The sequence below is a fragment of the Sinohyriopsis cumingii genome, chromosome 8 (genome assembly GCF_028554795.1).
Source record: "Sinohyriopsis cumingii isolate HCF-2022 chromosome 8, ASM2855479v2, whole genome shotgun sequence".
NCBI classification, from domain to species: domain Eukaryota; kingdom Metazoa; phylum Mollusca; class Bivalvia; order Unionida; family Unionidae; genus Sinohyriopsis; species Sinohyriopsis cumingii.
In genome coordinates this window covers 5,015,350-5,030,248 of record NC_142968.1, presented here as the reverse complement: position 1 = coordinate 5,030,248, position 14,899 = coordinate 5,015,350, and the positions used below count along the sequence as shown (strand labels likewise).

General features: G+C 35.9%; 1 protein-coding gene across 1 annotated transcript in view; it reads right to left on the bottom strand.

Annotated features, from left to right (window-relative positions):
- The window catches only part of LOC149792884 (uncharacterized), a 126,286-nt gene that overhangs the window by 74,173 nt on the left and 37,214 nt on the right, over nt 1-14,899 (bottom strand). Inside the window, exons 6-9 of the mRNA XM_089968919.1 lie at nt 13,041-13,352; nt 11,528-11,827; nt 10,641-10,898; nt 7,504-7,628 (exon numbers count right to left, since the gene is read on the bottom strand). Of these exons, the coding sequence (XP_089825045.1) occupies nt 7,513-7,628; nt 10,641-10,898; nt 11,528-11,827; nt 13,041-13,352 (986 nt within the window). The 3' untranslated portion in view covers nt 7,504-7,512. The remainder of the gene's footprint in view (nt 1-7,503; nt 7,629-10,640; nt 10,899-11,527; nt 11,828-13,040; nt 13,353-14,899) is intronic.

Below are 14,899 nucleotides of genomic sequence, written 5' to 3'. Positions count from 1 at the left end.
GTTAAAAAAGCATATTTAAGTATTTGTGAGGCTCAATAGGCGGATTTGATTTTTGTTTTGTTGTTTTTTGTTTATTTTGTTACTGGTGTATTTCGGATAAATTGTCATCTGCGATTTAACTGATAAAATATGAATTTTACTGACGTTGTTCATTAGTTTGTTCTTTCGAAACTCATTCTTTCCCAAAAGCCTAAGTAGTTAGAGCGTCTGCCTCGGATGCGGGAGGTCGCGGGTTCGAACCCCGGCTGAGTCGTATCAAAGACTTATAAAAATGGTACTAACATATGCCTCTCTTTACAAACACTGCTGGTGATCCGTCGCCGGTTTTCGTATCTTTGCTTCTCTCACTCTCTTCTGCTACTAACTTCTTCGAGTTATTGATTGACTTCTTAGTTGGGGACTGCGCCCTCTTTCCCACTGAGCAGTCAGATGTGTAAAACTGTTTTCTTTCCCTTGAAAAAATAAAACATGGCACCCAGCCTAAATGCATGTCAGAATTATCTTCTCCAGGTATTAACTATGATTGCCAGTCTCTTTTGAGTCAGATCTCGTCTATCAAAAATCAACAGAACTAGCAAAGGTCATGTACAATTAATACACAAACAAGCTAATAATGATACACAATCCTAATGATCGTGAATTTGTCTTTTCTAGCGCCCTAGCATTCTTACCGAGGACATTATTAAATTAGTCCTCTTTTGATAAACCTTGCAACTCGGTGTGGCTATAAATGTACCAGCAGAACTATCCATCCGTTAAACCGATTCTCGGTTGAACAGAATTACAACTTAATTATACACGAATTAATGGCATTTGTACCTTGTCATAATAGGTTACTTTGCTGATTAGCGATTCACTGACCCAGAATTCCAGACATAAGTAAAACAATCCTCAGTATAATTGATACAAGCGATTTAAAACAGATAATTTACATATTCACACAATTTGCGCCATAAGCAATGCATGACATCTTACTACATGATTTATTTTATATACCAAACCTCTAAACCGGAACTCATTCATATAATGACATATTATAAGACACTTTACAATATGAGTCACAGAGCACGCGCTTATTATTTCTGAACTGAAGGAAATATTGAACTATGAATTTAAAATGAATAAATTCAACAATAACTTCGACTTACATCAAAGACTATGCATCGCATGCAGTTCAGGGTAACCTTTGTTTTTTTTATTCGAGATTCGCACCTTCAAAAGAAGCTGAATCTCTCTTTTTCCGTGTTCTCAATCTTAGACTCTGGTCCTTTGTGACGATCTAACGAGAACTCCTTATTATTTTCCAGAGTCACTTCTTTCTTCCTTGCAGAACCATAGACTGATTAATTTCACGAGTGATATTTTTTTAAAACCCTGAACTCCGCCTTAGAATACCCTCTCGTTTTTAGCTTAGACAAAGCAGGATTACTACTTTACCCGCCAAAATTCTCATAGGTCCCATAGAAATCAGAAAATTCATTCTAGCCTACCTTTACAAATAAACATTCTGGAAAATATAATTGTATGACACCTGTTTCAAATGGACCACAACTACGTAAAATACTCTCCCTAAGCGCATGTCACTTTCGACACTTCACCGCTATGACCACATATTAATATCGCGCCCCCATCTGTTCTAACTGTTAACAAGCAGGTCCTAATTCAAACCCAATTCGTGCTCCTCCAAACAGAACAGACTAATTATTATAAGTTGCCAAGCTATGGCAATCCTGGCCAATACATCAAACTTAATAGGTACGTGTCACGCGGACCCAACAAATTCTCAACAAACGTTTACATCTTTAGAGTTACCGAACTAAATCTCTCCGGTGGCCTAAGTGGTTGGAGCGTCCGCTTCGGATGCGGGAGGTCGCGGATTTGAACCCAGGCCAAGTCATATCAAAGGCTTATAAAAATGATCCCTGCAGCTGTCTTTGCTTTGCGCTCAGCATTAAGCGTTTATTGTTAGGACTGGTCGGCCTGTTGTCTGGAAAATGTGACTGTCTGCGTCATGATGCCCTAGTGCTAGACATCACTATAAACTGTCAAACTGCAGACATCGTGGCGATATGACTATAAAATTGTTAAAAATACGTTAAAAATTAAAATCACACACACACACACACACACCCCTAACGAAATTTAAACTCAATAATGGTTCATATTGGTAATGTACAGTTAAGGGATCTCCCATGAAATAAATCCACATTGTTCTTAGAAATGAAACAGTTCCTTTTTGATTTTGCATGTAGTGTCTGGAATAAATAAACGCAATAGGTAGCCATCATGGTTGTTGTTGTTGTTGCCATTTTTCAGCACACGATAGGCTATACATAGCGGCCATTATTAATGGTAGAGGAAGAACCCAGGAGAACCCCGGAAAGAACCACCGACCTACGAGAAGCTACTGGCATGCTTTCTCACATACCCACATTGGCTGAATCTGAGACTCGAACCCACGCAGACAGAGGTGAGATGGCAGTGATCAGTAACGGAGAGCGCTTTATACCACTCGGCCACTCGGGGCCCCGTTGCCATCATGGTGTGGCGTTAAACGTTTAAACGTACCGAACTATACTATACCTATACCCAGCATTATTATCATTAATTAAATTTTACTCGTGAAGGAAATGCAATTCGTATTTTATTTTCAAAAGTAAAAAGGAAATAAACTAAATTTTTTAAAATAAAAATGTCATTGCATTATCGTTTATCATAACGAAGGAGAAGCGAGTAGCTTCGTATTAGGCGACTGTCTCTTTGAAAACTTTTTTTATTTTTGGTAGAAGTTTTCGTGTCTTTTAGAAATAAGCGACCTTTTTGTTGCTACTATAGTGTACCGATGGGAGAACGGACACTATAGCTTAAAAATGAAAACGTTTTTGTTTATGCATTTAAATTATTCGATATTAGAAATCGTGAAGTCCCCAAAAATACTACGCATGCTAATAGATAATAGCACTACATTACTTCCCTGTTGCTTTCTTCAAAACAAAATAAATCGTTAAAATGACAATTAAAGGACTAAATGCAAGCAAATTAATTCCATTACAAAAGAAGTTTTAGAATGCCAATACTCAAAACCCCTTTTACAGAAATTACGTTCAACGTATAAACTTGACTGATTTCTATATATGGACGCTATCAGTGAAGTGTCATAAACGTATAAGTAAAATACGGCAAGTAAGTTCTTTAGGTTGCAGAAAATTTAAAAATAAAGCTTGCACATGAATAAATCCAAATTAAATGACAAAAAAGTAATAACAACACCATTTTTTCATTCACTGAGTTGAAATTAAACATTCCGAAACACTGAATTTCAAGAATAGTATTTACATTGGAACGATGATCATTGGATTGCATTACAAATCTACTTATTCCATCTCGAAAGAAGGGGTCCGAAGAAAACAAGATATTCTTCAATAATTGACAGTAAATCCCAGATATAAAAACATCGCATACAATGCTCTTTTGGACATTAGAACATCACTTTATCGATTATTACAGTGTACCTCACATAGTCCATTGAATTCTCTTTTTTGGTTTAAATCTCCTTAAAATATAAAGTTGCATATGTTGCTAGATTCCAAAGGACATTGACATGTCGGGAACATAGACATATCCGGAATTTCAAGTTTTATTATCATATAAACTAAAAATGTAGCTTGAAACTTCATTTTTTCTACGATTATAGAAATGAATACTGACGATTTCATCGATCGCAATCATTGAAAATGCTAGGATATCAATGCATAAAGCCTTTAGGTATATGAAGTGAAAAAATCAAAATTAATGAAACCAAACTCCAATAAGCATATGTTGGGGGACATGTTTCTCTGCCAAATATCGGACTTTTGTATCACAATTTTTTTAATCCCGTTACTTTTCTTTTTAACTTTGTTAATTGACTGCGGAATGGCGATTATACCCCTCTCTAAATCGCTTGTAGAACTGTCATTAGAATTAATTCTAATAACTTGTTCTTAAGTGCCCGTGGAACGGCCATAAGGAACAATTGCCCGTGGAACGGCCATATGGAACGATTGCCTGTGGAACGGCCATAAGGAACAATTTCTTGTGGACCGGCCATAAGAAACAATTGCCGGTGGAACGGCCATAAGGAACAATTGCCTGTGGAACGACCATAAGGAAGAATAGCCTGTGGAACGGCCATAAGGAACAATCGCCTGTGGAATGGCCATAAGGAACTATTAACTGTGGAATGACCATAACGAACAATTGCCTGTGGAACGACCATAACGAACAATTGCCTGTAGAACAACCAAATGAAACAATTGCCTGTGGAACGGCCATAAGGAACAATTGCCTGTTGAACGGCCATAAGGAACGACTGCCTGTGGAAGGGCCATAAGGAACAATTGCCTGTGGAGCGGCCATAAGGAACAATTGCCTGTTGAACGGCCATAAGGAACGACTGCCTGTGGAAGGGCCATAAGGAACAATTGCCTGTGGAACGGCCATAAGGAACAATTGCCTGTGGAACGGCCATAAGAAACATTTACCTGAGGAACGGCCATAAGGAACAATTGCCTGTAGAACGGCCACAGGGAAAAATTGCTACACTGCGCTTTTAGAAGATATTATTAAGAATTTACAAGTGATTCTGTTTTACTAAATAAAGTAATATACTCGCTAATGATAACTTTAGTTAAAAAATACCAAACAAGCTCATTCGAAAATCCGCTCTTTTTTTTCTGAAGTTTGCTTATACTTTGATTTAAATTATAATTGACACAAGACCAAAATAAAAGCGAAAGGATTGTACAATAGAACCCTGTAACGCCATACATATCAAACATTTTTTTGTATAAGCGATTAGTTCAGGATAACTTTACAAAGAAAACAATTGAAGACATATCCTTGCAAAACAATAGTGAACACATTGAAATGAATCCCGTCTTAAATGTAAAAGGAAGGATGATTTACAACATTCTCATGTGTTCACCAAGCACACTATATACATCTTTTTAGAGATAAGTTAATCCTCAGAAGGAATGATATGAGGCTGAATGTAGATTGCACCACTTATCTCCTCAGCTGGAAGACGGTGTCTCAATTTCTTCTTCGATTACATAATCCAGAGTTGACGATGTCTTTCTTTAATTGACTGATGGTTGTGTGGTATACCGGACTGCTGTTCTTTACTATCTGATGCTATTTGATTTCAAAGTTGTCTCTGCTGAAGGAACGATTTCATTTGTAAAAACTTCGTCGATGGTTGAATATCTATCTCCATCGTCCGAAACGTCATCGCTTACCTGGCCCTCACGAAGTAAAACGTTAACATTAGAATCTTGATGTCTAATTATGATTGTCCAAGAATTCACAGATCTAATTCTGAAAATAAAATGTATCTTTGCGGTCCAATCTGCACTTTTTAAAACCTGAAAAATAATTATATATTCCCTCTACCACGATGGCATAGAGTTACGGAGTTTGGATATTTGTAGGCAATCTTTCGAACGCGATGCAAAGACTGAACTATAATTGGAAATTTCTCGAACGTTTTTCCTTCCAAACATCTACCCATTCATACACCTTTTTAAGCATTCATTATTCATCATTCATCTCCAGATTCTTTGAACCGTTCATCCATTATTCAATCTATCCATGTATCCCTCCCTCTTTGCATTCAACAATCAATAACCAATACATCGACAGTAGATATCGCTCAATAGCTAGCTATGTAGCTATCACACCTGACTGTACCCTTTTCATTTAAATCTACATGTACATCCATATGGTTCAATTGATGCTCCACTTAGTGTCTTTCAATGGAGAAACACACACACACACACACACACACACACACACATATATATATATATATATATATATATATATATATATATATATATATATATATATAATGTGCCTAAATACTATTTTAGTCTCTGATAATCTTTATCTATACTAGACCGTCATGATGAACGTAATACATTATATGTAAAATACATTTCCGTTTGTAACTTTATTATTGTGTATGCTTTCAAGCGATAACACATACGATTTGAGACAGTATTTTAGATAAAGTGTGAAGCACTTTTAAAGAACAAATTTGAACACAAAGAGATAGATCTGTGTAACACTTACGGAAAGGGATTGCTGATATTGATTAAAGGAGGATCTGAGTCACATGTAAAACTGACTGCTTCACAAAACATTGTAAACAATGTAAATATTATTACGTTACTATCCACCCAAAAGTGATACCAGTCAAAGGTTAAACAGATGAATAAGATTAGCTATTGTTTCTATAAAGTGTCCCCTTGACCTTGTCTTTTCTTGTCTTTTCTTCCGTGTGCAAAGATGTATGTCATCTAAAACTTGAGTAAGCTCTCGTAACAATGTGGGTCAGTCAATCATCCATTCATAATTTCCGCTGTTTTCAAGAATTTCATTTAGTGTATCATGCATTTGTCATGTGAACTGAATATGAATATGTCCTTTCTATGTTGTTTGGTAAAGCGAAAAATAATATGACACGTGATCGTTCATTGAGGAGCTATCTTCTTAAGGGGATGAATAGTCAACCTTCTTCTTCTTCTATTAATTGGCATTGTGTTAAGAAAACGATTGGGATCTGTGTCCGTCATTCTAACATAAGTGTGTCATAATATTGACACACCACTAGGATCTGGGTCCTTAATGCTAACATAAGTGTGTCATATTTTTGACACACCACTAGGATATGTGCCCGTAATGCTAACATAAGTGTGTCATAATAGTGAAACACCACTAGGATCTGTGTCCTTGATGCTAACGTAAGTGTGTCATAATAGTGACACCCATTCATTATCATCAATTTTCGTCATTATGTTTTAATTAATATTTAATCATCTGACAAGTTTCAAATGCTCTTTGCTATCATCAATAAATACTGTTGGAATGCCTGTAATTAAGATATCAAAATCGCAAAAGGGAGAGATTGGTTTGCTGCCATGCATCCGTCACGAATCCGGGTTTACCGTGACAGCCACAAAATTATTAGTCTTAAAACTATGACAAACTACACAACATATCAACCAATTAGATTATCAGGATGCGTAAATCACTTCATCGTATTACTTTACACATTTTCAAGTTTGTAATAAAACAGTGTTAACCCAATTAATTACAATCTGCTTGACGGATAAGCAAATTAAAATTTGTGAATTTTTTTATGTTGAATATGGTCCGTCTATTATAGCAACATTTGCTTTTAAATTCTCGGACTGCCTGGAATTGGATGTGTTTGGCAGAATCCATGTTAGCTATTGAAAGTAAAAATCGCGTCGACCTTCTTGAAATTTCAGGACACTAATTTTTCATTCTTTTTATTTGTTTGATACAGTCATTTTTGTAACAATGTCTTCGCACCGTTAATACTAAACAAATTAACGAATAAAATTATATTTGGCATTCGTGTTGGTATGCATATGTAGTATCCAATGTCCAATGCTTTTAATTGTGCAGACAAATCGTAATCAAACGTGTGCATACCTGAAAAGCTTATGGGATGCAAAACAGGAACCCTAGACTCATAATGGCGAAAACGACACTTCTCACTGCAGAGGCCATATTCACCGGAAATCCGTTTCTATGTGCCATTTTCGTTCCTATCTTAGCTGAAAAGGAATGATATTATGAATGTATACAAAGCGAATGGAAATTTATTTCGTACGTTCTTAAACTTTATTTCCTGTCCAGTCTTTATAAGCCTGAACGACCTCAACTGAGAAAACTGAAAACGTCCCTTTCCATTTCGATCAAATCAATGATAAAAGGAATAAATAATCGTTACTATGTCGGTATATATATATACATATATATATATATATATATATATATATATATATATATATATATATATATATATATATATATATATATATATATATATATATATATATTTAGTTACAGTATTTATGCCCATTGAGGCAAACTTTGTACACGAATAACAACTGATAATGAACACATTTCATCCTTACAGGTACCCGTCCGACAGGAGAAGATTTTTCAGACTGGAGGTAAATTAATTAATATTTAGAAGTATTGCTCAGGTAACACGCCAGGTGTATAATTGTAAGGGCACATTACATAGTCTACTACAACGAAAGTAAATGGATTAAATTGATAAAACAGTCTGTATGCCTTGGAAGTCTGAAATCCGAGAAAATCAGGATGCATGCCGTAGAAGTCTGAAATCCGAAAAAAATCAGACTGCATGTCGTGGAAGTCTGAAAAAGGCAAACCAGGTTGCATGCCATGGAAGTCTTAAATATGCAAACCAGGCTGCATGTCGTGGAAGTCTAAAATAGGCAAACCAGGCTGCATGCCATGGAAGTCTGAAATAGGCAAACCAGGCTGCATGCCATGGAAGTCTGAAAAAGGCAAACCAGGCTGCATGCCGTGAAAGTCTCTAATCGGTTAATCAGGATGCACGCCGTGACACCCTGAACAGGTGATTTCTGCTCTTGTATATAAACGCCCACATTTATATTTGTCCCGCCTGCCCAACAAGATGTCTCGAGTTCTAAACCCAACTTTGACACCTTGTTTTGTATTTCTATGTTAAGTAGCACTTTTAAAATCGCTCAGCCAATTTTTGTTTTACATTTTTAAATTCCCGTCATATAGCATAAAAAACGTAGTCGTCAAATAAAATACAAATCAATTGAATCTTTTCATCAATACATGAAAACGTTTTCGTCATATCCAAATAGGTTTATAACCAATGACTGAAGCATATACGTTTGCTTAAAGTGTTTATGCGATCTGCGTCCACTTTACCTTGTCTTTGTGACAGAAGATAATGAATACATTTCATTTCCGTAAGCAGGAGACAGAAGCAGTTGTTTCCGGCTAGAGACCTCTGTGTGCGTGTGTGTGTGTGTGTGTGTGTGTGATTTATATTGTAACATAGCTTTCACAATTTTTCAGTCATATCGCGATGATTACTTCGGTGTAGCAGTTTATTGTGATGTCTAACACTGGGGAATCGTGCCGGAGAAATGTAGGATCATGTTCCACCAAGTCACATTATCCTGACACCAGGCCGACCAGTCCTAACACTAGCCTCTTAATGCTGAGTGCAAAGCGAGGCAGCTGCTAGTGCCATTTTAATAAGTCTTTATTATGACTCGGCCGAGGTTCAAACCCGCGACCTCTCTCAGCCGAGGCAAACGCACTAACCATGTAGGCCACGGGAGTGGTTTCTGACTGAAGGTGAAATCATTAATATTTAGTAGCAATGCTTAGGCTACCTGCCAAGTGTATGAATATATGGAGAAATTACATATTTATCGTCATTGAAAGCAAAGGGTTTATTAAGGATAATCAGGCTGCAGGCTGTAGCAGTCTGAAATAAATAAACCAGGCTGCATGCCGTAGCAGTCTGGAATTGGTAAAGCATGCTGCATGCCGTAGCATTCTAATATAGGCAAATCAGGCTGCATGCCGTAGCAGTCTTAAATAGGTAAATCAGCCTGCACGCCGTGGTTGACTGAAACAGGTAAATCGTGCTGCATGCCGTGGAAGACTGAAATGGGTAAATCGGGCTGCATGCCGTGGAAGACTGAAACCGGTAAATCGGGCTGCATGCCGTGGCAGTCTAAAATTGATACATCGGGCTACATGCCTTGGCAGCCTGAACCGGTAATCCATCCTCTATCGTCATATAAACTATAAATTATCTGAAATACTCATAATTTATGAAAATGCTTTCGTGATTCCCTAACAGTCATATGCTTTTCCTATGTATTAAAATGTAAATTTGTTGATTTCGAAATGTTGTACTTTCAACTACACAAATCTTTTGTTCGTTTCTTTACTCGGATTTGTGGACTGGCTACAATTTATTAATACAAGTAAAAAAAAAACTACAACTATTAGTGCATTAAATCTTTTACATAAAATTTCGATAGAATATTTTACTGGTATCTAAGCCCCAGGAACACGTGAATATTAAGCTCGCATTAACTATCTTACTACAATTCGTATTTTCTTTACCATCAAAACATGTGCTTCCAATGAAGCTCACAAGCATGTTCTTTTCATCACATTTGTTCAGTACCTACGTTTTAGCTTACTATCCAGTAAACCCGTTCTATATTAATCAGTTAATACATCATCTAGAATTCGTCTTTATTAGTAAGTCACATGTATAAAGAGCATTAAGTACGTTTCAAAATCGAACTGAGATGCAACTCAGGTTACGTTTCGTTGTTTTCTATTTCATTAGGTCAAAACTTCAAATGAAGTGACATACAAATGTACCTCATACATATTGTGCAAGTTTGCTGGTCACGTGATATATTTGAACCAATGTTCCTTCTCTTACGTTTCTATAATCAATCCTGTGCATAACGATCGCTTAGTGGAACAGATAACAGTTGCGCTTATTATTAACATGTACTACTTTAATATAAGGAAGTATATAAAGTCAAATCTGTGTTCGATGATCTCTCAAGTGATTATATGCATGTCTTTTATGAGTAGGATATTCCTACATACAGTAACAAAATACATGGAGTTGTGCATACAAGGCACAAACACGCGCTCATTATATGCAGATGACTGTTGTATATTATAATTGATTGTACATGTTATAGATCAATAATGAAAGCCACAACACTTACTAGTAAGGATTACTTCAAGTGATGTTGTCAAATTGACATTCGTAACTGGATTCAGCGCAGTACATTTGTAAAATCCGCTCTTCGCCTTATTAATTACACCCAGATACAACTTTGCGCCTTGTCTTACTCCCCTATCCCATGAAAAAATACAATCAGGGTGACAGTCTGCCGAGCACGTGATATTCGCCATCTCAAATCCTTCTTCGACAAAATATGTCCTGTTCGACGGGTCCAAAGTCAGCTCCTCCGAGGGACCATCTGGAACATAAACATGGTATTTTTAAGGGGTTTAGGGTAGTTGAAAAATATGGAGGAATGTGAATCTGCTGATATAGTTGCAATTTTTATAAATGTACTTTCATATCTCCGTTATACAGTACATATAAAACGAAGCAATCGAAGTATCGCTAACATTGGAGGATGGATAGGAAAAGAAGCGATACTAATACTGTGAATTGCACGTGGATAGTGATGAACTAATACGCCCACGCAAGCAGATGAATGCAAACACGCATACACTTTATTCAGAATTGGGGTTTTTCGACATTGAATCAGAAATTAATAATTTGCAAATCATGGCAATATTCGTTCTTTTCAAACTTATGTTTATCTGTTTTTGTAAAATGCAGCCCATCTGTGCTGCAGATATGGTTGATATCCTTATTTGTTTTACAATATTGATTTATACTGTAATAATAGGGCAAGGCGTAATATCAATTAACAGATTAAGACTCTGGAAGATTCTGTATGAAAAGGTTTGGATGTACAATTAATACGGCTGCAAACAGTTTATTGAGTTGCAAGTCAGGTAACCTTGTTTATAAAATGCAGGTTAATGTTGACCGCATTTGATGCAGAAAAATGTACAATACTGATTTTGTACTTACACTTTGGGCCGACCTGGTAGTACTTGCTTTCATTGGATGGCAGTTTGTCACTGTCAAACGCTATGCATGTGAACTTGTCAAACCGATCTTCTTTTTGTAGACGTTGGATAATAAGTATTTCTCCTCGAACAGTCCGGACTGGGTTATTCACCAAGATTGTGTCGTTTAGTTTCCAGATGAAACTCATCTTAAAACCGTTTTTTTCAGGTCTGCTATTGGAGAGAGCTTTGCATTCCATGGTATAGTCTTTGTTGACCTGAGGATCTGTCCTCTCGATTATTGTGGGATTACCTGGACGCCCTGCATTTAACAAAACAGAAAATTTATTTTCTTAAGATATGCATGTAGAGATTGTTTATGAAACTTCAATTGGTAAAGTACTTCACGTTTTAGGTACAAGATTAAGGTACATCATTTATTTCTATATACCCGTTAGGTTCATTACGGCAAAGAAAATCTGTAATTTCATGACACGTCCAATGATGGTCTTGAAAAGCCAACCAAGCTAATATCTCATTACCGTCTTTCACTGAAAAACAATGACAGTGGAAATCAAATTTCCCTAAACTAGGGAGTTTACTGAAAAATATTAGCTGTGATTACAACGTCGAAGATAATAATAGAAACAACAAAATCCTTTTTATAATATATCTATCGATCGGTACCAAATGAATCTAAAGGTGAGTCTGTTTTATACGGATTATGCCATCCTGGTCATTGCAAAGATGACCACTCTTTTAGAACTGGAGATCTCGTTTTTATGAAGTAGATCGTTCATTGATCACAATGCGTTAATATGCGTCAGGTGCTTTTATACTGTTCCAACTTTCTACACGATCTGTATTATTTCAATGACATTTGTAAACCACATCATAGGTATGCATTTATGAAAAGGTTGCATTCAATCAAGTTACATTTACAGTTCAATTAAATTTAAAACAGTTTATTGCATTAAACGTATCGCTATAGAGCAGAGGTGGGCAAACTTTACAGTGCAAGTACCGCATACACAAATTTACACCTTATAGCGGGCCGCATAGTTCATTAATTAAAATAATTAATATTTGAAATAGCAAAAACAAAAGATTTTTCTAAATAACATCATAGTTAATTTTCAGTTGTTAATATGTTGCTAATATTTGAAAACTTAAACTTAAACTTCAAAAGAAGCACATATATTTGATAAACAGAGTAACATAGAGTAAGTGCGAATGATGACTTGTTCCTAGACCGCATGAAATCCCTTGGCGGGCCACATATGGCCCGCGGGCCGTAGTTTGCCCAACCCTGCTATAGACAGTCCAAAAGGGAAATCAAAACAAAATAACAACAATTAAGACATATACAATGACAAATCATTATTTATATTCATTGTGCGAAACCATGAAACCACCTGAATGTAATTTCGTCACTGTTTAGTTACATCTCTGTCTAGTTCTGTCTACTTTGAAACAGTCATATATGGTTTTTTTATTCTAAATAATGGAGAGAAAAACAACTTTGGAATTATAACCTGCAACTGCAAGGATCCGTGAGCCCAAGAGTCTCCCAATTCCGACAGTAACGACACGAAATTCTCCCGCGTCATCGATCGACACATTGTAAAGCCAAAAATTCATCTCTGTGCGTCCTATATTCCCTGTAAAATTGATCCGACCCCTGTATAGATTGGAAATATTTGGGGGACTTGTCCTGTCCAGGAACACCATGATTTTGTGTTTGTCGTCTGTGCTCCTCTCTAGAGCAATAAAACCGTCGGACGGACGAACACTTGTAATGGAGATATTGAAGATTACATCATCACCAGGGACGGCAAACAATGTTCCTTAAAAATATAGTTTGCAGAAGTGAATGATTCCTGTAAAATATTGTTTACGAAGTCATCTACTCATTTTACAAAATACAAATTTGACACCAAAAATGGTCAAATTACCATCAGTGAAGAATCAGAATAGTACAAGAACAAAAGCGATATAGGGCCGATTCAGGCTTTATGTAATTAAGCGTCATTATATTGGAAATTATATTAATTATTTTTATCTTTGGTATTGTTATGTTGATAAAAAATATAATGGTTTCTGTATACCTCATGATACCATCAGTACGAAAAGAATAAGTAAACTACCTGCTTTAACATTCACATGATTCCAGTACAAACACAGTAAGACCGCCAAAGCAGGGGTTCTCAGTCCCACCATCTTGGGCTGTTAGTGGACTTTACGTGATCTCGATCTCTGCACTCTCTATTCAGCGACGAAACACATCTACTTCTATCGTCTAAGCCAGTGTTATTGTGTATTTTGTATGCATTATTTATAAAGCGTTGAAAAATACAATGTTTGTTACCTTAGATTCAATAACTGGATGTCCTGTCTGTCTTGTGTCATTGTCCAATATCCGGTCTGATTTATACTCTTTCGCTACATGCTAATGGATATGGCCTTTAATTTCAAATTCAAGAACACAAGTGAAGGACTGGACAAAGATGACAATACCATGCCTAGGATGTGAAGAAAATTATGTAAAAGATGTCTTGCAATCCTTTGATTTTAGAAAAAGTTCATCAGCAGAAACTGTTTCCACGGCCACGTGATTATTTTTAAAAGTCATATGTTAAATATGAACCGACCGTAATTGGTAAATTACTATAACCAATGCCAACCTAGTGTGATATATTTAGAATGTGCCAATTGTCCCTAGTAAAATAATTTATTTTGCAAGTTGACTGCGCCATTTCAAAATGCATGGCGTACTACACTCAGAGACTGAGAAAGGGAGTGGGGCAATGCATTCAGTAGAATATGACGAGCAATACTACTTTGGAGTGTAAGTACAGAGCATACATTTATAATAATAATAATAATAATAATAATAATAATAATCACAATACATTTTCTTTAACGGAGATAACACATTTAGTTTTGACTGACTCATCTGCCATGTGGTCTTCAATTTTTGTACATGGCTATTTTTTAATTAAAAAACAAAATCATACACATAATGAAGTATCGTTGCACGCTCATTCATATATATTTAACACGAATGTATATGAGTAACAATACTGGAAAACATACATATATGAACAACATTCAATATATACGTACATACATTTCAACATAACCTAAGTCTTACTTATATACATATATTAGGACAGAACATTTAAGTAAAAGTATTAAGATTGTAATTTTCTCTAAATTGTATTAAAAGTAATTTTTCATTAAATTATATTAAATGTAATTTTCCACTAAAATGTATTGAGATAAATTTTATTTATTTGTGTTATATAACTGTATGCTAATTTATAAAGATCGCGCTTTACGAGCAGGTGCAAAGATCCATAAAATACATTTCGCTTGTATCTAAATGTCAGCA